The following is a 22,561-nucleotide window of genomic DNA, read 5'->3' as shown; positions in this document are numbered from 1 at the left end:
TTGAGTAGCACTGAATTTGAGGACACCTTTTTGCTTGAGTCCTTTTATCTAAATGATATTTCGTGACATAATCGTAGTATCTTCAAATTATGGTTGGAATGTTTAAATGGGTGGATTTTAAAAAATAGTTCCCTGTTAAAGATGGACGGTAAGATAGAGAATCCTAACTCAGTAAAGGTATTTCTTTGGAAAGTAATACGATTTGAGTATTTATGTAGCAGACAGCTTATATATTCAAGGTCTTTGTCAAATGCTGAATTGTAATCAATTTCTGTTAGCATTTTCTGATGGATGCCTAATTATTTTATATTTAAAGATATAAATATATCTGTAATATATTTTAATATAAAATTATATATTTTCTATATTAAATACATTATATATTTTATTATATATTATATATATTTTATATATAATTTAACTTAATTAAAGATAATTGGAAAAAAAAAGAGATATGATATGCTGTTGTTACAATTCAGAAGACAGAACTAATTTATCCTCAACAAGAATGAAGATCTTTCTTTGTACTAGCACAGGCAAAGAATTGTCTTTGAAAGGGACTTTTTATTTCTTAAAAAGTATTTTGCGTATGTAAGTACTTAATGTATCATGTGAAGTGGTTAAAATGGTTTTTCTCTGAGAAATGTTAAGTACATGTTTACCAGTAGGCCATGTTAGCCACAAAAAGACGTCCACACGACTCAGTAGAAAATTTATTTTTTTTTTAATTTTATTTTTAAACTTTACAATATTGTATTGGTTCTGCCATATATCGAAATGAATCTGCCACAGGCATACACGTGTTCCCCATCCTGAACTCTCCTCCCTCCTTCCTCCCCATACCATCCCTCTGGGTCCTCCCAGTGCACCAGCCCCAAGCATCCAGTATCATGCATCGAACCTGGACTGGCGACTCGTTTCATATATGATATTATACATGTTTCAATGCCATTCTCCCAATCATCCCACCCTCTCCCTCTCCCACAGAGTCCAAAAGACTGTTCTATATATCAGTGTCTCTTTTGCTGTCTCGTATACAGGGTTATTGTTACCATCTTTCTAAATTCCATATATATGCGTTAGTATACTGTATTGGTGTTTTTCTTTCTGGCTTACTTCACTCTGTATAATAGGCTCCAGTTTCATCCACCTCATTAGAACTGATTCAAATGTATTCTTTTTAATGGCTGAGTAATACTCCATTGTGTATATGTACCACCGCTTTCTTAGCCATTCATCTGCTGATGGACATCTAGGTTGCTTCCATGTCCTGGCTATTATAAACAGTGCTGCGATGAACATTGGGGTACACGTGTCTCTTTCCCTTCTGGTTTCCTCAGTGTGTATGCCCAGCAGTGGGATTGCTGGATCATAAGGCAGGTCTATTTCCAGTTTTTTAAGGAATCTCCACACTGTTCTCCATAGTGGCTGTATTAGTTTGCATTCCCACCAACAGTGTAAGAGGGTTCCCTTTTCTCCACACCCTCTCCAGCATTTATTGCTTGTAGACTTTTGGATCACAGCCATTCTCACTGGCGTGAAATGGTACCTCATAGTGGTTTTGATTTGCATTTCTCTGATAATGAGTGATGTTGAGCATCTTTTCATGTGTTTGTTAGCCATCTGTATGTCTTCTTTGGAGAAATGTCTATTTAGTTCTTTGGCCCATTTTTTGATTAGGTCATTTATTTTTCTGGAATTGAGCTGTAGGAGTTGCTTGTATATTCTTGAGATTAGTTGTTTGTCAGTTGCTTCATTTGCTATTATTTTCTCCCAATCTGAAGGCTGTCTTTTCACCTTGCTTATAGTTTCCTTTGTTGTGCAGAAGTTTTAAGTTTAATTAGGTCCCATTTGTTTATTTTTGCTTTTATTTCCAATATTCTGGGAGGTGGGTCATGGAGGATCCTGCTGTGATGTATGTCAGAGAGTGTTTTGCCTATGTTCCCCTCTAGGAGTTTTATAGTTTCTGGTCTTACGTTGATATCTTTAATCCATTTTGAGTTTATTTTCGTGTATGGTGTTACAAAGTGGTCTAGTTTATTCTTTTACAAGTGGTTGACCAGTTTTCCCAGCACCACTTGTTAAAGAGATTGTCTTTAGTCCATTGTATATTCTTGCCTCCTTTGTCAAAGATAAGGTGTCCATATGTGCGTGGATTTATCTCTGGGCTTTCTATTTTGTTCCATTGATCTATAAGAAAATTTAATTTTGAGAAAAACTTCATTCTGGTAGAACCTACTAGATTGGAGAACCTGTGAAACATACCCCACAGCTGTCACATTAAGCAGCCTATGGATGGGCTTATTCTATTGACCATTTGGATTTTTTAGAATTTGTATAATTTACCCCCCAGAGGTATGTTAATGCCTGCATTTTGTTTATAAGTGAGAAATGCACTTGTCTTGATTTCTTTTAGAGAGACTGAAGAGCTGGACACTTCTATTTCCTGTAGCTGGAGAACATGCACCGACATTATTTAACATCTGAACAAACTCTAAGAGAAGAAATGTTAAAGAAGGGCAATGAGGTTGCAATGATGCCTTGCACAGTTTAGGGCTGAAATTTCATCTGTGACAAAGGCCATTCTTGTCCACAGATTCACTTCCCCACTCTAGGAACACGGACTGATCTGTGCACCCAAGGACCCAGGAGTATGTTGACAGTGAGTTAACAGTGAGCAGAGAAGGGTAGACACACACTTCTTTCAGTGCCCCTATGACTGTGCACGGTCCCTGTGCTGCCCTGTGCAACTGTGCCTGTGTGTTGTGCACTGCAGTGATTTCTCTGTGCTTCGCGCCCTCCTGTGGGTTTGTAATTGGCACTGAAGAGGAATGGGCTGTCCTCTTTCATCAGTTATGTGAATACGTGCACCCACAGCTTGTAACTTTTCTTTGCATTTGTGTCGCATTTCAAAACTCTCCTGAAAGCAGAGGCAAATTGTTTATTAGAGGGTACGGACAATTTGTATGTGCAGGGGCGGGGTAGGGGAGGAAAGGGAGCCAGGGAAGGGAGAAAATCCAGCTCATCTCTGTCAATGAGGGGTCTTTCTGCTTTAAACATCTGGGGCTCAGTCTTGCGGGCACCCCTCTGAGGAACTGTGTAGAGTGTTTTAGAATTGTTTCTCCAAGGAATAGGGTAGCTGGGATACTTACCACCCACACCTGCCTCTCATTGGTGGAGGGCAGCTTCTGGGGGCACTTAAATCTCCTGAAAGGCATTTCTCTTGTCTGTTCTGCTTGGACTCTACCCTAAGGCAGAGACAAAAAGAAGCTGGTGCTTGAGAGTTTCAATGTGCTCAAAAGCCCAGATGCAGGGAAAGTTCAAGATGGGCTAAGAGGATGTGAGGAGGGGCATCAACAGAACATTTTGTAGTCATGGTTCTAAACAACTTTGGGAGGCAGATCACTCCCATTTGCGTAAGGTCTATTTTTGGTTCCGTTGGTATTTGTTGACAACATAAAAGGGGCCGTGCTAGAGATATAACCATGAACAGCAGTGCTTGTTTTCTAGAAACTCAGTGTCTAGTGGAGGCAGACCTGTAAAGAAGTCCTTTCTGTGTAACTTGTTCATTGAATCTAAGACACCACACATTATTTGCTATTGTTTGTATAACATGAAAAATGAAAAAAAAAAAACCCCTCCAATTATAGACATAAGCTATGCCATTCTGAGTTCAGATCTGTTATAAAAATAAAAGCTGTGTGTCATATCTTAGCATTAGTGAAACATGATGCATGGAATGTCGCAGTGAATAGGATGTTGTGGTGACCAGGAGGTTGGTGTCCTAGGTAGTCACTGTGATTTCCATGGAGGAAGTGTAGCCTAAGTTGAGTGAAAAACAAATTGTGTATTTTTGTCTTGGTCTAGTGTTATCCAGTGTAATTAGTGAACTTTAATCAGTTTTTGCTTAATAATGTAAGTAGGTAACATTTACAAAAACTTATTATGTGCCTAGCACCATTCTTGGTGCTTTACTTATCTCATTTCATTTAATTCTCACAATTCTGTGAGACAGTTATTGTTTATTACATTTTACAGATTGGGAAACTGAGACTGAGCAGGTTAAATAATTTGTTCTCATTAATGAGCCCATATGAGCCACAGCTGAAATCAATATATACTGTTAGTGAGCACCAGCAATGATTCATTAGCACCCACATGAGAAGAGTTCGGTGCCCGGTAATATCGGTGGTTGTGTTAGGTTTAGGCAGTCCCAGACAATATGGCTAGAGAGAGCGTAAGCCTTCTCTTGGGGGAATCTGGGTCGTAGATGGTTGTGAGTCTGACTTAGTTTGAAGAGAGAGGAAAAGGCAAAAAGAGGAGGCTGAACAGTGAGGACAAAATCTTGGAAAAATGAAAGCAGACAGCAGTGAACTTGGAGCCGTGATATAGGCCAAAGACTTTAGAAAAGAGCTTTGAAATGTTGAGTGTGGGTGTCCTTTTTTCTGCCATGGGGCAGCTTTGCCTATTAAAAGAAGATGTTACCATGTAGAAAGGAGACCAGAATCTGTTGAAAAAGGGCTTTGTACCTGAAATCACAATCTTTATCCTGCTTTCTTATCCTTCACTCTTTCCAGTTTTTCTAACATCTTCTGGTAGTCAATTTAACTATTATGTGGCAAATTTGGGGAATATGTATTCTTCTGGTGAATGTAAAAATCCTGTTGGAAAGGACATTGCCCCAGATCATACACTAAATTGGCATTAAATTGGAATAAAAAGCCATAATCGATTAGTTTTAATAATCCACAAGTATTTACTGCTACTCCTCAGTCATGTTTGACTCTTTGCGACCCCATGGACTGTAGCCTACCAGGCTCCTTCGTCCATGGGATTTCCCAGGCAAGACTACTGGAGTGGGTTGCCGTTTTCTTTTCCAACTACTCCATATTAACCTCTCTAAATCTTATAATTTTATCTGGGTTCCTTAGATTAATATAAATCTCTTTCTTGCTAATCTTCTATGTGTGAGGTATTATGCTGGAGCTACACAGTGAAGTATATATCATTGTTCCCATTTTACAGACAAGTAAAAGAAGGCACTAAGCAGTTAAGAAATTTGCCTTGGAGTAAAAAGTGGCAGAATCAGGCCTCTAATCCAGAACCTTTTGATTCTGTAATTCATGCTCTTAATGAATACCCTGATGTCCTTTGGGCTCTATAAAAAGATACATTTAACTGCTCTGTGAACTTTAAATTGGCAGCTCTTTGGAAACTCAGGATGGCACGCTCACACTTCAGCGGCTGAGGCTTCTGTGGATGATATCTTGCGCAGATAGGTTGCAGACAGCGGGTACATCCCTGTCTGTTGGTCCTTCAGTCCCATGCATTTTCTCCAAACTCATCTGTACTTGGAAATATTTAAAAACTGCTACTTCTGCAGGCAAGGCAGTCAGCTAATGCAAAGATTAGATTCTGACCAGGCTCTTTTCCAAAGAGGGCAGTGAGGCAGAACTGAAGTCAGAGAGGATGAAGGACTTGTCCGATTCAGGAAACAAAACCAAACCTTGAAGTCAAATCTAACTACAACCCAAGAGGAGCCCTTTCTGCTGCTCCAAGATTTTGCCTTAATTGTCCAAGGAAAAATGGAGTCAGCTCTTTATGATTTCTGTGTTTGTAGCTGTTTTCCAGGTTTTCCAATTTGCATGTTCGCCTTGAATTAAGTAATTTCATTCTCTTGAATTCTGATTTCTTTCTTTTAAAGTTTGAAGCAACTTCTCCAAGATACTTCTTCCATGAAGCTCTTAATTGGGGTGAGAGCAAAATAAAAGGTCAGTGCTAACGCTATGGTTTGTATTTGCTTCTCAAAAGACCCCTTTGGGGCGTATAGTGAATGAACTCTATAATTTCCATATAATGCATGCTGGAACTGAGCCAGGGTGGTAATAGTATCAGTTTAAGTTTACTTCACATAGAAATATGAATTATATTTGGAAACAAACAAGGCTAAGCAGACAAAGCTCATAACTGTATGACCAGGAAAGATATCAGTGGATATCAGACGTTTTTTTTTTTCCTGAATCAATTGATTCTTTGACTTTGCTCTTTTCGCTTACCAATTTCTCATTTCCATTTAGCAATATGCTAATGGTAGTTTGAAATTCAATTTGATTTTTTTTTTTGTATTTACAAAAACAGGGGTTTCTGACCAGTTTTGTTTTGATATCTGTTTCCAGGAGAATAAACAGGGTTGTAAATAAATTTTTGAAGGTGATAATTATGTATGCTTATGTAATTACTTTGACATTTATTGATTGGAAAAATACAATATTTGTGACTTAAGATAAAATTCGAAGATATATGTATATATGTACCCCCACCAGAAAAAGAGAACTGCATTTAAATTTATGACAAATGTCATTTTTATCTATATTTATGATCAAAATTAAAACAGCTCATTTCTCCTCAGTTAAGATATAATTAGAGAGTTGTATGTCTTTAAAAGTGGAGACATTTTAGATCAATGGATCTTAAGGTGCAAGGGTAATAGAGTTTTAAATTCTTGCCTTCTGCAGAACTGTGGTTAAAATACCACAATTAAACTAGTGCCTTTCATGACCTTACCATATTCCAAAAGAGAGCCAGTCTTTAGTAAACACTTTATGGTCCCTCAAAGATGTTCTCTAGTTCTCTTGATGTGTTGCTTAAATCCTTCCTGTTGAGGTTTGCCAGGGTCTCTTGTCCTCTCCTTATTAGAGGAGGGATTTTCACTGTGATTCATTTGCAGCTTTCAAACTCACTCAGGAGCTCATAGTTTCTTTCTTTCTCTTTCCAACATAATCCTTTGGGGTGATTTTTCTTTCCGTGAAAGAAAAAATATTTTTCGTGACAACCAGCAGCAGCTTTGGCTTCTGCCCCATTAAAATTAGCTATGGGTCACAAAGAATGCGTCATTTGCAATTAAGCCTGACGATTAATGCACAACTTCAAATAGAATATTTAATCGTTCTCTTAAAAAATAAGAATTTCTTTTCGAGTTCTATATTGCACCTGATCCCTTGAGCTAATGATGGATGTTTTTCTTTAATACCACATTTGCTCCTGGAGAAGTAGCTGATCAGTTGTGCAGCTGGTGCCAAAGTCTGTCAAGGGAATCATCTGAAGCTTGTGTGTTTCTGGTTCTCATCATCTGGGACAGGGATTCCTTACATGGGAACTTGACCTTTCAATTGCTTGAAGGAGGCTAACCTTTGCTCTCAGGGTAGTTTGAGATGTGAAAGCCTGTCTTTCTTGTTTCACAGCACACATAATGAAATGAACTAGATAGAGACTTGAGGAGCTTAATTCTTTAGCTTATCAAGGCAATAGGCCCAGGGTTCTATTTGAGTTAACAGAGGTTACAGTTAGTCCAAGCTAAATCTTGACAGATTGTGTTTATAAAAACTGATGCATGCCAGAAGATAACTAATTTTTTTTTGCCCTTCAGGTTCTTGTCCTCATGAATGCCTTAACGGAGCTTTTTGTTCTAAGGCTGGTACATGTGACTGTCAAATATTTCAGGCTCTTGGGACACGGTGCCAGATTGGTAAGTTTCAGGGATACTTCTGAGAGAATTACGAGGTGCTACAGAGAGCATGAAGGCATAATATGCTGTATTAGTGTTCATCCTTTGGGATTTGGGACAATCATATTGTGTATTAACTAGAGTATCCATGATTTATTTCCAGTAATTTTGAAACAATGTGAAAGAAAATGGGTATGCCCTCTTTCACTTCTCATTGAACTCTACTAGTTCAAGTATGTTTTCTGTTTTTAGATTTTTAATTTAATTTTTAAAGTATAGTTGACTTCAGTTCAGTTCAGTCGCTCAGTCATGTCCGACTCTTTGGGACCCCATGAATCACAGCACACCAGGCCTCCCTGTCCATCACCAACTCCCAGAGTTCACTCAGACTCACGTCCATCGAGTCAGTGATGCCATCCAGCCATCTCATCCTCTGTCATCCCCTTCTTTTCCTGCCCCCAATCCCTCCCAGCATCAGACTCTTTTCCAATGAGTCAGCTCTTTGCATGAGGTGGCCAAAGTACTGGAGTTTCAGCTTCAGCATCATTCCCTCCAAAGAAATCCCGGGGCTGATCTTCAGAATGGACTGGTTGGGTCTCCTTGCAGTCCAAGGGACTCTCAAGAGTCTTCTCCAACACTGCAGTTCAAAAGCATCAATTCTTCAGCACTCAGCTTTCTTCACAGTCCAACTCTCACATCCATACATGACCACTGGAAAAACCATAGCCTTGACTAGATGGACCTTTGTTGGCAAAGTAATGTCTCTGCTTTTCAATATGCTATCTAGGTTGGTCATAACTTTTCTTCCAAGGAGTAAGCGTCTTTTAATTTCATGGCTGCAATCACCATCTGCAGTGATTTTGGAGCCCCCAAAAATAAAGTCTGACACTGTTTCCACTGTTTCCCCATCTATTTCCCATGAAGTAATGGGACCAGATGCCATGATCTTCATTTTCTGAATGTTGAGCTTTAAGCCAACTTTTTCACTCTCCACTTTCACTTTCATCAAGAGGCTTTTTAGTTCCTCTTCACTTTCTGCCATAAGAGTGGTGTCATCTGCATATCTGAGGTTATTAATATTTCTCCCAGCAATCTAGATTCCAACTTGTGCTTCTTCCAGCCTAGCGTTTCTCATGATGTACTCTGCATATAAGTTAAATAAGCTGGATGACAATACACAGCTTTGACATACTCCTTTTCCTATTTGGAACCAGTCTTTTGTTCCATGTCCACTTCTAACTGTTGCTTCCTGACCTGCATACAGGTTTCTCAAGAGGCAGGTCAGGTGGTCTGGTATTCCCATCTCTTTCAGAATTTTCCACAGTTTATTGTGATCCACAGTCAAAGGCTTTGGCATAGTCAATAAAGCAGAATAGATGTTTTTCTGGAACTCTCTTGCTTTTTCGATGATCCAGTATTATATTGTTTTTTTTCCATATTTTTTCTATCATGGTTCAAGGATATTGAATACAGTTCGCTGTGCTATACAATAGGACCTTTTAGTTTACCCATTCTCTATGTAATAGTTTTCATCCTCTAGTCCCAAACTCCCAGTCCATCCCTTCCCTGTTCCCATCCACCTTGGCAGCCGCAAGTCTGTTCTGTATGTCTATGAATCTATATGTCTATGAATCTATTTCTGCTTTGAAGATAGGTTCATTTGTGTCATATTTTAGATTCTACATGTGAGTGATATCATGTGATATTTGTGTTTCTCTTTCTGACTTACTTTGCGCAGTGTGATAATCTCTGGGTCCATCCATGTAGCTGTAAATAGCATTAGTTTATCCTTTATTTTTATGGCTGAGGAGTATTCCATTGTATATACATATCACAACTTTATCCATTCATCTGTCAATGGACGTTTAGGTTGTTCCATGTCTTGGCTATTGTGAATAGTGCTGCTATGAACATAGAAGAGCATGTATCTTTTTGAATTATAGTTTTTTTCCAGATATATGCCCAGGAGTGGGCTTGCTGGGTCACATGGCAACTCTATTTTTAGTTTTTGAGGAACCTCCATACTGTTTTCCATGATGGCTGTACCTATTTACTTTCCCACCAGTGGAGTAGGAAGGGTCTCTTTTCTCCACATCCTCTCCAGCATATTTGTTATTTGTAGACTTGTACATGATGGCCTTTCTGACCAGTGTGAGATGGTACCTCATTGTAGCTTTGATTTGCATTTCTCTGATAATTAGTGATTTTGGCCACCTGTATGCCTTCTTTAGAAAAATGTTTATTTGGGTCTTATGCTCATTTTTTTTTATCATGTTGTTTGTTTTGTTTTTTTGGTATTGTGCTGTGTGAGCTGATTGTACATTTTTGGAATCAAGCTTTTGTTTCTCGCATCACTTGCAAATATTTTATCTCAGTCCATAGGTTGTCTTTTCTTTCTAAGCTTTCCTTTGCTGTGTAAAAGCTTATGTTTGGTTAGGCCCCATTTGTTTATTTTTTGCTTTGGTTTCTGTTGCCTTGGGAGACCGATCTAAGGAAATATTGGTATGGTTTATATAAAATAAAGCTTTGCCTGTGTTCTTCTAGGAGTTTCATGATGTCATATCTTCTATGTAAGTCTTTAAGCCATTTTGAGCTTATTTTTGTATGTGGTATGGAGTGTTCTAACTTCATTGATTTACATGTGGCTGTCCAGCTTTGCCAACACCTCTTGCTGAAGAGACTGTCTTTTCCCCATTGTATATTCTTGCCTCCTTTGTCAAAGATTAATTGACCATAGGTGTGTGCATTTATTTCTGGGCTATCTATTCTGTTACACTGATCCATCTTTCTGCTTTTATTCCAGCACCACACTGATTTGATTACTGTAGCTTTGTGCTATTGTTTCAAGTCTGGGAGGGTTAGGCTTCCTGCTTCATTATTTTTCCTCAGGATTGGTTTGTCAATCCTGGACTTTTATGTTTCATATAAATTTTAGGATTATTTGTTCTAGTTTTGTGAAAAATGTCATGGGTAATTTGATAGGGATTGCATTAAATTGGTATTTCACTTTGGGTGGTATGGCTATTTTAACAATATTAATTCTTCCAACCTCAGAGCATGGGATATTTTTCCATTTCTTTAAATCGTCTTCAATTTCCTATAGCAATATCTTATAGTTCTCAGGGTATGAGTCTTAAACTTCCTTAGTCAGGTTTATTCCTAAAGTACTTTTAAAAAATGTGATTCAAGTGTTTTTTTCCATTTTAAAAATTGCATTGCCCCATTAAAACCAGGTTTCCATTCATCTTTCTTTTGCTTTATAAATTAGATTTGTTATTTGAAGCCACTCATTCTTTTCTGACTTTGAATTAATGGCATATTCTGTACATGGGCTTCTCTGGCAGCTCAGACAGTAAAGAATCTGCCTGCAATTCCAGAGACCCAGGTTCAATTCCTGGGGCAGGAAGATCCTCTGGAGAAGGGAATGGCTACTCACTCTGATATTCTTGCCTGGAGAATCCCTTGGACAGAGGAGCCTGATGGGCTGCAGTCCATAGAGTCACAAAGAGTCAGATATGACTGAGCAACTAACACACACACTTTTTTTAAGAGAGAAATAGTATTGAGAACTCTTCAAAGCACAGGGTTCTTAAACATTTTTTTTTAATCCACAGTATCTAATATAGGAGCCTATATCAATAATAAATAATAAAATCCATTTGTTTAATGAGTATTTACTGAGCATCTACTAGATCCCAGGCTGGACACTGGGAAAAGTGAATACTATAGACATGTTTCTGCCCTGATGGAGATTATAGTCTAGAGGAGAGGACCAGGATATAAGATAACAGTAATTACATTTATGATGTGCTATAAAGTGCAAGATTTTATGAAAATATGCAACAGACATAAGGCATACTACCAGAAAAGACTGCCTGAATAATGAATAGCTAGCTCTGTATTTTTTCCTGAACAGGTCTAAGTTGGTGAAAGCTAATATATTTACATAAATTACAAAAAGAAAAGATACGATTGTGCCTTCTCTCTATGCTACCTATAAAGTATATTAACATACTCTAATGTCTTAATCAATGAATGCTCAGTAAATGTCACTGGTTCCCATATTAATGTAGAAAGAAGGGTAGAGAAAATAAAAATGGGCCATCCACAAAGGTGTAAAGGGAGATAGACATGAAGGCAACAGCAGATGAAGTTGCATGCTTTAAGACAAACACTGCTTACAATGTGACCAGTTTGAGGTCATGAATTCCAGTATACTTTGGGTGACTAATGCTCCTCATTCCCAGGTTCCAGATTTATAAACATGACTTTTTGGCCAATGATTAGTTTTCTCTGTGGATCCTAAGTTATTTTCAAAGAATTGCAGAGACCAGAACATTCTAATGCTGCCAGTGTTAATTTTTAGGATACTTTGTGGTGACATTTCTCTTTTTTAGAGCCATTATATTTGCTTTATCACTATCACCTTCTTTTACTGTATCATTCTTCTTTCTCTTTCTCACCTCCAAACTCTTTGTTTGAAAGCAAAAATTAAGGAAGTTTATAACATAAATTCTTTCTTCAACTTGAAGACCATGTTTTTCTTCAGGGGAATTTGATAGTTTTGAGAACTTTATGTTAGGTATTTTTTCCTGTGATATTGTCCACCAAAGAAGTAAACATTTATTTTAATGAAAATTAGAATCACATACCACAACTGATGGAGAAGGCAATGGCACCCCACTCCAGTACTCTTGCCTGGAGAATCCCAGGGACGGAGGAGCCTGGTGGGCTGCCATCTATGGGGTCACACGGAGTCGGACACGACTGAAGCGACTTGGTAGCAGCAGCAGCAACCATGACTGAACTTTGTAAGAAACAGGTATCATTTGTTTTATTCTATTAAATATTATCCTCTTTCTTTTCAGTGCCAAACATGGGCAATGGCAGAGATGGGATTTGCAAAACCTGGGGGCAATACCACTTTGAAACTTTTGATGGCATCTACTATTATTTCCCAGGAAACTGTTCTTACATTTTTGCAAAGGACTGTGGTAATTTGGAGCCTCAGTATACTGTGTGGGTAGGTGATCCTACGACATAATTAATTTAATTATTTATGGCCAAGTCTGTATTTTTAAAGTACTAGACAGATGATGAAAAATATATAGTAATCATAGCATGAATACTTAGTGCTCTTATTAGGGAAGGAGGGGGCTGATTCTGAATGGGAAGGGCCAAATTTGTAACTATTTTGAGCATGTTTCTATGAAGATGGGCCCTAGGACTGGGAGAAGACTGGTTTGGATCCATAAGGTAGGGACATGTAGGCAATGCAGGAATGTCTGTATCATGGATATCGTAATAACAATTCCAGTTGATATACTCATTTTTCAGTTTTTATTTAATCAATTAAAAAAGAGAGGGTAGCTTCAGGCATCCATCATGTTACTTGTATATGCTTCCTTCTTGACATTTCCAGTGTGATGGTCATCTGGATTTCCTTAAAAGACATATCTCACTGTGAACTGGGGACTGGAGTTTATGAAATGGAGTGTATGAATTACATAAACACAAGCTAGAGGATATGGGGATAGGTAGCTAATTTCTAGGTAGATTATACTATATGATTGAACTCAGAGTTAGTTCTTAGTTGCAGCATTCTTGCTTCAGAAGAATTCATAGGAGAAACATCTCAAAATGTAAGCTTCAGAGTGCCTCTGGCTGTTGTAAGGAAGTCAGGAAGGGACCTTTCTCCCTGCCTGCGTTTTCCTCTGAATTTTCTGATATCTCAGCAAAACCAGAAAACCGGAGTGCTGTCCTGTTCTAAATCTAAAACCCTCCATAACCATCATGTGTTTGAAGCTCTTTTTGAATCTCTCTGATGTGTCGGAGTTGCCTGAATCTCCTCCTCTCTTAGACAAGGGAAATGTTAAAAATTCAGTCCTGATGCTTTTTAACAGTAACAAATCCCTATGACCTCAAAAGCAAATGAAGTCTATTGAAAGTTAACCTATGGGACATAGGATAAAAAATTGGAGGTCTCTTTAGATAGGGGAGTTAGTGATCTGCGTTTTTAGTTCATACAGGGCTCCTGTTCTCAGTTCGCTGTTGTCCTTTACTCCTCCACTCTGGGAAGGAGTTACTGAGTTTATCACTCAAACGCCTTCTGACTCTTTCATTGAAATGTTCTTGTCCAGTGGCCCTTTTGAGGACTAAGGTGTCAACTAGATAATTGAGAGATAATAACACACAAAGCTCAGCTGTGCTTTCAGAGTTAATAGATATTGTTTCTACTTGGCTCTGTTTTGTTGGTGGAATTTGTTTTCACATCAACAAATCCATTTATTTTAAATGTCATCTTTTCTCTGATTGTCAAGTTGTCCACCTCTTTTGTAGAAAACTGGAAAACTTCAAAGAAGTCTAAAAATACTATTAGAATTATCAGTCAAGACTTACTAGTGTTAATGGCTTCATATATTTCCCTCTAAATTTTTCCTCTGGACTTTATACACACTTATAAAGTTGAAACTTTACTATGTATAATTTTCTTCCCCACAAATTCGCCTAAGAACTATTTTCCATGTCAAATGTTTTTGACAAACACAAATTTTGTTAGCTGTACTTGTTCCAACTATGGAGTAATGAAATTATTTAATTATATTCTGTTTTAGATATTTAGATTTTAAAATATTTCAGTATTTTAAAAGACACGTATTTATAAACATCTTTATGCCTATATACTTTTATATTTTTGACTCTTTTTCTTTAAATTCAATTTTATTTTTATGAAAATAATATATTTAGTTTAAAAGATTGCATCAGGATACATGAAGGTAAAAATAGCCCCTCTTTCCTTCACTCCTTGACCCCAGCTAAAATCTGACTCTCCAAAGGCAATTGCTTCATTTTTTTAGCTATTTCTTTTTGTTTTTACCTAACACATTAAAATGTGCTATTATTTCTTTATTTTTCAAAGTTAGGATTTATTTCTTCACTTTTTAGTGTGGAAAATGGAAAGTCATCTGTCACATTATCCTTCCTGCCTCTACTATACACACACACACATATACACTCACACTCACACTTTCCTTCCCTCTTGTTAATGGAATTCTATCACTGTTATTGGTTACATCATATGTGGTTTTTATATTATTGTCATTTACATATTTTACATATATGAACAATAGCTATATAAGTATTGTTGAGAGCCAAGCCTAATGTTATTGTGGTTTCATATCTCTTTGTACAATTTTATAGAATTATCTCATTTTTTTTTTTTTACTGCATTTTCTATACTTTAATCATTTTTTTCCTCCAACTCTTCTCAATATGGTCAGATAAATCAGGCTGTTTTGGCTTCTCTTTCCTTCCCACGAGTTATCCCTGTCTCAGTTTTTCATTCTCCTGTGCCAATTGGGACTGGTTGCTTTTGAGCCTACTGTACACCTAGCATTTGGAATTTCTTTTCACATTTTCCTGGTGAGTTTCATTCTTCTCTCTCCTGTATTGGATTCCTTGTTTCTTGTGCTTAGTCACTCAGGCATGTTTGACTCTCTGCGGCTCAGTGGTCTGTAGCCTACCAGGCTCCTCTGTCCATGGAATTTTCCAGGCAAGAATAGTGGAGCAGGTTGCCATTTCCTATACCCGGGGATCTTCCTGACCCAGGAATAGAACCCGCATCTGTTACATCTCCTGCATTGACAGGCAGATTACCCCTAGAGCCACCCTTGTTTCTTAGGTCCTGTGAAATGTCTAGCAGTTCTTGAATTTTTGTTTATAATTGAGACATAGGCTCTAAAAAGCTTATTGGATGCTCTGCTCACGTGGACAGTGCTTGTTCGTAGTGCTTTCTGGAGAGGGACACTTGTGTGTGGACACTTGAAGGGGCAGGAATCCTTTCCAGTCTTAACCAGTTTAACTCAAACTAGACACCCCTGACTTCAAGTTCCTGGAAAACAACTTGGGCAGACATCTTATTGTTTAGACTACCTGCTCCTTGGAGTACATGCCTATCTTTTGTAGCAACAATTAAGATGGCCTTGATTAGTGAAGGCAAGTGATGGATTTGACTAGTGGTTACTCACATCTCAAAGTGCATAGGAGAGAAATTTTTGAAGTCTTGCAAATCACTTTCAGAATTTAAAAATTCAATTCCTTCTGATTTCTGATCATTTTGTGTATGATCTTTTAAAATGTACCCTCTCTTTACAGAAATTTTTAGTTCTTCTCTTTATCCCCAACATTCTGAGATGTCATGTGAGTTGCTCTTTTTTTCATACATTGTGCTGGGTACTTGATGAGCCCTTTCTAGCATTTCAAACAATTCAGTTTTGGAGTAAGATTTATTTCTTAATTTCCTCTCTTTTAGTAATTTTGTAGCTCAGATATTGGAGCTCCTGTTCTGAGTGACTGATTCCTTAATTTTCTCACTGATTCATTTCTCTTTTCCATTTTTTTGCTTTTTTGTTTTAATATTTCTTTCCAATTATTAGATATTTATTTTCCATAGTTATATTTCAATTATAAGTTTTTCCTATATTATCAATATCTAATCGCTTATTTTTATTCCTTGAATTTCACTTTTAGCATCATTTTTTTTTTCTTGTTTCATAAATGGCATTTTCTCACTTTTCTCCCTAAAGATACCAATTATGGATTTTTGAAAGTTTATTTTTCTGAATTGTTTTTGACTCCTTTAGTCTCCTTATTTTGGTTTATTTGGCATCCGCCTTTAATGTTGAAGGCTTTCATCAAATGATCCATGAATGTTTATTCACATTTGAGTATTAAGTTCTAAAAGCTGGTTAGAAGCTCTGAATATGTGGATGGGGACTTTCTTGCCTAGTGGGAGACTGAGCAGAGAACCTCTAGTTTCATTAAATAAGCCTCAGATATTGGTATCTGTGGGGCTTCCCATGTGGCTTCGATGGTAAACAATCTGCCTGCAATCAGAAAACCCAGGTTCAATCCCTGGGTTGGGAAGATCCCCTGGAGAAGGAAATGGCTACCCACTCCAGGATTCTTACCTGGAGAATTCCATGGACAGAGGAGCCTGTACAGTCCATGGGGTCGCAAAGAGTCAGACATGACTGAGCAACTTTTACTTTTACTTCATTAGAATCTGTACATCTTTTTCCATTTTGTTTCTTTAAGGAAAATCTTCCATTATCCTGCCTGAAGTCCTGTGTCTGGATTCCTGGATACTGAGAACATTTTTGTTATACTTCTGCTTTAGACTTTTGCATTTGCTATTCCTTTTGCCTAGAATAGTCTAAATATCCATATGGCTTGCTCCTGTATCTCCTTCATCTTTACTACTAGAATTTCCTCTTCTCAGTGAGGCTTTTGTTGGCCATTCAACCTAAACTCCCCCTACCCCCACTGCCAACAACCCTTGATACACACGCTCTTTGTCTCTTTTCTCCATTTAATATTTCTCCATGTCATTTAGCCCAGGATATATTTCAGTTACATGTAATTTTATTTTTTATTAACTGTTTTCCTCTAATGAAATTCATTTCATGAGGACAGGTATTTTAGTCTGTTTTGTTTGACTAATACATCTCCAGAATCTAGAACAGTCCTCAGTACACAAGTGATCGGTAAAATTTGCCTATTAATCACTAAATTAATATATATTACATTCCTGCAATATTAAAATTTCATATTATCATTGGTGATTTTCCTTATCACTTTTAAGCTTTGAAAGTTCTTTCCTATCTATAGTAGTAGCTATAGATAGTATAGTAGTATCTATACTACTATAGTATCTATCTGTAGTTACCTATATTTTTTTCAGTTATTTTCTGGTGTTATTATTTGGACCTTTAGAGGTTTATGTTCGTGGTGGAGTAAGAGAATCGAATATTCCTCTTCTCCTTTCTTCCTCTCCCCCTCTCTTTTCTTCCTTACTTAAAGAGATTTTTTTTTTACTAGTAAACTAATTTTCTCATCAAATTTTTGATAATTGCTCTTTCCTAAAGTGCCCACACAATTTTATTTTTAGAGAGTTTTAGTTACTTTTGCAACCTTTAAACATTACTCTATGTAGAACTTGAAGCTCTATTTCATGATTTTCTGTTTCATGAACAGGTAAAAATTATGGACATGAAAATTACAAATGTGTTTCTTGGTGGTGCCCTACTGTCTTCCTATCAGAACTATTTTTTTTTTCCAGTACATACCACTTAGTTTTAGAATATTACATCCTGCATGTAAAGATTCAGCTCATTTAAATAAGTTACGCTTGTACTTTATGAAGCTAATTCTGTTGTCTGATTTCTGAGGTCAGTATCTTTTTTTCTCTTGGAAATCCTAAATGTAGTTATAATTTTGTAAAGGGTCGTGGAACTAATGCCATAACACTGTAGACATGCATTGTGGACTTAATAACGCAAATGAAAGCATGTATATGTGTTGTTGTTGGTTTCTGTGCTTTCTCTTTTTTTCTCCCTTTAAGGTTCATAATAGCCCTAAATGCCTTGGTTCAGTGTATTATTGTTATCGCTCGATCAGCTTGTTCTTTTCAGACCAAGAAGAAATTCGAATTTATGGGCATGAAATAAAAAAGAATGGAATCAGGTAAGATATGATAAATGATATAGTGAAATCATCACAGATTAACAGAATTTCTAAATATCTCACTCTGGAACTGAATGTGGAGAGTGGGAAGAGAGGATTTCTTCAACAGTAACCTTTGAGTTAGGCTTCCCAGGTAGTGCTGGTGGTAAAGAGCTCTCCTGCCAATGCAGGACACGTGTGAAACACAGATTCGACCCCTGGGTTGGGAAGATCTCCTGGAGAAGGGAACTGCTACCCACTCCAGTATTCGTGCTTGGAAAATTCCATGGACAGAGGACTATGGTGGGCTCTGGTCCATGGGTCGCAAAGAGTCGAACACAACAGCAACATTCAAGTTATAGCATTTGCTGTTATCCTTTAGTTACTAAGTCATGTCTTTTCGACCCCATGGACTATAGCCTACCAGGGTGCTCCATGCATGGAATTTCCCAGGCAAGAGTACTGGAGTAGATTGCCATTTCCCTCTCTGGGGATTTTCCTGACCAGGGGTTGAACCCATGTCACCTTCAGTAGCAGGTGGAATCTTTACCACTGAGCCACCAGGGAAACCCTAAGTTAGAGCATACAGACATCAAAATTTCAGTAGCTCCAAAGCTAGCCAGGTAACAAGAAATCTTAACAGTTTAGTCTCCCTAACGTTTGTGCAGGATACACATACACTTACATTGGTAGAAATAAGATTGTTACATCTACTTGTAAGAGAGATTAAGGAGAAATCCTCATAGTTCAACTCTTAAATTATTTTTTGCCATCTTTCATAAATTTTTTCTTCTTCTTTTTTTAAACAATCAAAATAAAACTAAACCTCTGAAAATCCTTTCTGAGTTGTGTAAATGAAGTTTAGGTGTCAGGATTTTCGGTTAGAGTTAGGGTCAATAAATAACTGGCCTTGAATAGATAAGAGAGGGCCCCACTTCTAGAATTGAAACTTTTGGGGAAATGGATGTTAATTTATTTGATAGAAGGAATTTATTTGATAGAAGGTTTTGTACATTTTAAAGTAGAAGTCCAGTGTAATAATCTATCTTCCAAGCTTAATAAGTATAGAAATACCCAATTTTAAGTTGCCTCTCAACCCTTGACACTCTCTCTTTTCTCTGCTTGATATTTCTCCTTCATGTCATCAAGCATAGTATATATTTTAGTTATATTTTATCATAAATTTTATTAACTGTTTTCCTCTAATAGGGCATTTTTTTATGAGGGCATGTATTTTTTTTTTTTCTGTTTTGGCTGACATTACTTTGTCAAGAAAAGTAAATTATGTGATAGAACAATTCTATCCATCATTCAGAATTCACCAGCAAGTGTTTGAACCATGGGAATTCTTTCTGCTACAATAGCTGTACTAGCCTATGAGCTTCTTTCTCAATTTAGATTCCTCAAGAGGCAGCAGGTGGCAGCAGAAAGGCTTTAGATGAAGCACCAGGGGAGGCAGGCTCTGACCCAGGCTTTGTCATAGGCGGACAACCCCAAGCAGCCCCTCCTGGGCTTATTTTCTTGATCAATTGGGTTCTGTACTTTTCAATTTCTTATAAAAGAAAGCTTATCCATTTGAATGGGAAGATAATATATTTACATATGTATTTCTTAGAGCTGAATTTAAATAGTGGTTTAGGATTTTTATATGGAATTTGGGGTAGCATAGTGGGGACAGGGGAGCCTGGTGGGCTGCCGTCTATGGGGTCGCACAGAGTCAGGCACGACTGAAGCGACTTAGCAGCAGCAGCAGCAGTGGGCACTTAAAATAATAGTTTTATAAAACATAAGTGTCATTTAACTAGATTTTCAAGAATACTAATTCTTTGTTAAATCTAGGAGATCACATTTAAATTTTAACTCAGAGAAAATATTTCTTTGAAGATTTCCATTTGTATAATAAAAAGAAGATGGTTTCCTTATTATTCAGCTAAATCGCTTATAATAATGCTCTTCTTGGCCTAGGGCCTATCTCATAGCAGGTGCTAGAGAAATGTTTACCAAAAGGAAATCAAATGTGTGAGACCTGCACCTCATATTTTACCTTTCTCGATTTCAGTTGCCTCCCCTGTGAAACGAAGGGTTTTGGTACATATGCACCTGTGAATAATTTTCAGAATGAATCTGTGCATTCATTTTAGTTTGCATTGTTATTGTCTCCTGCCTGGGTTGCAAGGGGTTTTTCTTAAATTTATGGGATATTATCAAATCTTTAGAATCACCACTCATCTCTACCAGCATCTTTTATTTTGTTTTAAAAAATTGTGTACTTAATCAAATTTACTGTGAAAGAGATCACGTGACAAATGACTAAACCAAGGAATACGCACAGCAGAACTGTACCTCCCTGCAGTGAGCATCCCATGGCAATGGAATATCTTTATAAAACATGACTCATTTTTCTCAAGTATAGCTTTTGTAAACTTGCGAACTTCAAAAATATTATTCATACTAACTTTTACCTTCAATTTAAAATGAATTTCTTGTGTTTTTAATTTTAATAAGTATAGATTATGACAGGAAAGTCTTCTTATTTATTCTTCGATGTAAATTTTAGTTATTTTCTTATTCTTAAAATGAAATCTTATGACTAGATAATTATCCACAAACATGCTTGCGCAAATGATATCAGACATTTGAATCGTTTCTTTGGGGACTGATACTGCTGCTGCTGCTACGTAGCTTCAGTCGTGTCCGACTCTGTGCAACCCCATAGACACCTATCCCTTTGTTAATGAGTATTCTTAATTTTATAGTTTTTATTTCATGAAGCCATGTTCACTTCCTGGAGAGGAACTCAATAATTTAAAATTTTTGAGAGAAATATTTGAACATACCTACTCACCTCTCATCTTACTCACATTATTGTTTGTAATTTTCAGTTAGCATGGCTATTTTAGTAAAAATGATTTTTTTCCCTCATTTGCTTAATTACTAACACCTGCTCTTTCCTGTAATACTTTCTGATGGAAGGAGGACAGTGTTCTTTCAAAAGCATTCTAGGTGACTTACTGTGCTTTTACAATGCCTAACTGTTTCCTTCAGTTCTCTTATGTCTCTTGGTTCTCTCGTATATGTACGTGTTTGGGAAAAATGAAAAGACTAGACATTGGATCAGGAGTTTAACTATTCAGTGTGACCCTTGCTTAAATAGATCAAATTGTATGCAACTTAAAAATTATGAATATAATCCCTATGCAATACTGCATGGAAAGTATCTTTATTCTTAAAGATATACTTTGCAGCATTAAAGCTGTAAATCATAATTAATCATGCCTAGACTTTTTTTGTGGGAAAATGATGAGTTGTATCAAAGTGATATTTTGGGGATAGGAGCTCTTAATTCCTTATAGCCAATTTTAAAACAAAGTTAAACAAAATCACACTCAAGCAATGTGTTTACATACTTTGAGCATTGTTTATTCTTACTTCAAAATTGTTGAGCAGCATTTTTAGATTATCTTAAACTCTCTGGAAGTATAAAATCTAAATACGTATGCAGAAATAGGTATAATTTTTCCTGCATTTGTTTCAATGTTAAAATTTCAAAAATGTTGAGATTTTCTATAGGGTGGTTCCTTGGGAAATCTAATTGCATGGTTTATTCAACAATTTTGAATAATAATTATCTTTTATTTCTCAGTCACTTCAAGGAAGAAATAGATCATCTGTAATTGATGTTTCATCATAATTCTTAGATTGCCTGTGTTCTGTTTTTCAAGTTTAACATTGCCTCAGACAATTGGACAGGTTTTCATTGAGAAACTAGCTGACTATATTCTGGTGAAAACAACCTTTGGATTTTCATTGGCTTGGGATGGAATATCTGGAATTTACTTGAAGCTGTCTGAGGAGCATAAAGGGAAATCATGTGGCCTGTGTGCAAACTACAATGGCATTCAATCTGATGATTTCATCATTCAGCAAGGTGAGCCAGGGGAGGAGGAGAAATGGCTGGGTACCTCTGAGGTCTTTCTGTACCTATCACTCTGTTTATATACCCAGAAGGGTACAAAACTTGTTCTAGGTTGGGTAAAAAATGGTAGCTATTACTTGCCTGCCTACATGATTTTAAGTGACATTTGAACAGGAAAATGTTTTTGTGTCATTCTTGAAATCCATGAGCTAATTTACATTTGTTAAATTAATACAAGTCAGGTCTTCCTCATGTAACAAATACTAACTGAGCATTTACTTTGTGTCTGGCACTGTTATAGGAGCTTAGGATATGTCAGGGAACAAAGCAAAAACTCCTCCCTTCTTGGGGCTTATATTTCAGTGATTCAAACCCATTTGGGGCAAACTTGTCTACTTTTGGACAAAGCATATTTTGCTTCTAGTCTGGATAGGAATAAATTAAATGATTGCCACACAATAGTTTTGTGAATATAATAAAATGTAAGCAGCATTTATAAAAGTAGAAAAATAACTTGGAAAGATTTTTTTTATCATGTATGATGATGTACACATCATTCACTCAACTTCATTCTAAGTCATGAAACGAATCTTGGTGAGCTATTAAAAACAGGTTCTGTTTTAGTATGGGTACTAGTG

The 22,561-nt window shown here is 36.9% G+C and overlaps 1 protein-coding gene across 1 annotated transcript in view; it reads left to right on the top strand.

The window, feature by feature from the left end:
* The first annotated feature begins 4,183 nt into the window (after positions 1–4,183).
* The window catches only part of OTOGL (otogelin like), a 171,221-nt gene continuing 152,843 nt past the window's right edge, over positions 4,184–22,561 (top strand). Inside the window, exons 1-6 of the mRNA XM_055587024.1 lie at positions 4,184–4,237; positions 5,705–5,771; positions 7,427–7,525; positions 12,373–12,527; positions 17,907–18,028; positions 21,730–21,935. Of these exons, the coding sequence (XP_055442999.1) occupies positions 4,223–4,237; positions 5,705–5,771; positions 7,427–7,525; positions 12,373–12,527; positions 17,907–18,028; positions 21,730–21,935 (664 nt within the window). The 5' untranslated portion in view covers positions 4,184–4,222. The remainder of the gene's footprint in view (positions 4,238–5,704; positions 5,772–7,426; positions 7,526–12,372; positions 12,528–17,906; positions 18,029–21,729; positions 21,936–22,561) is intronic.

Source organism: Bubalus kerabau, chromosome 1, assembly GCF_029407905.1.
Source record: "Bubalus kerabau isolate K-KA32 ecotype Philippines breed swamp buffalo chromosome 1, PCC_UOA_SB_1v2, whole genome shotgun sequence".
NCBI classification, from domain to species: Eukaryota; Metazoa; Chordata; class Mammalia; order Artiodactyla; family Bovidae; genus Bubalus; species Bubalus kerabau.
The sequence above is the reverse complement of the archived record's forward strand: the minus strand, read 5'-3'. Positions and strand labels throughout refer to the sequence as shown.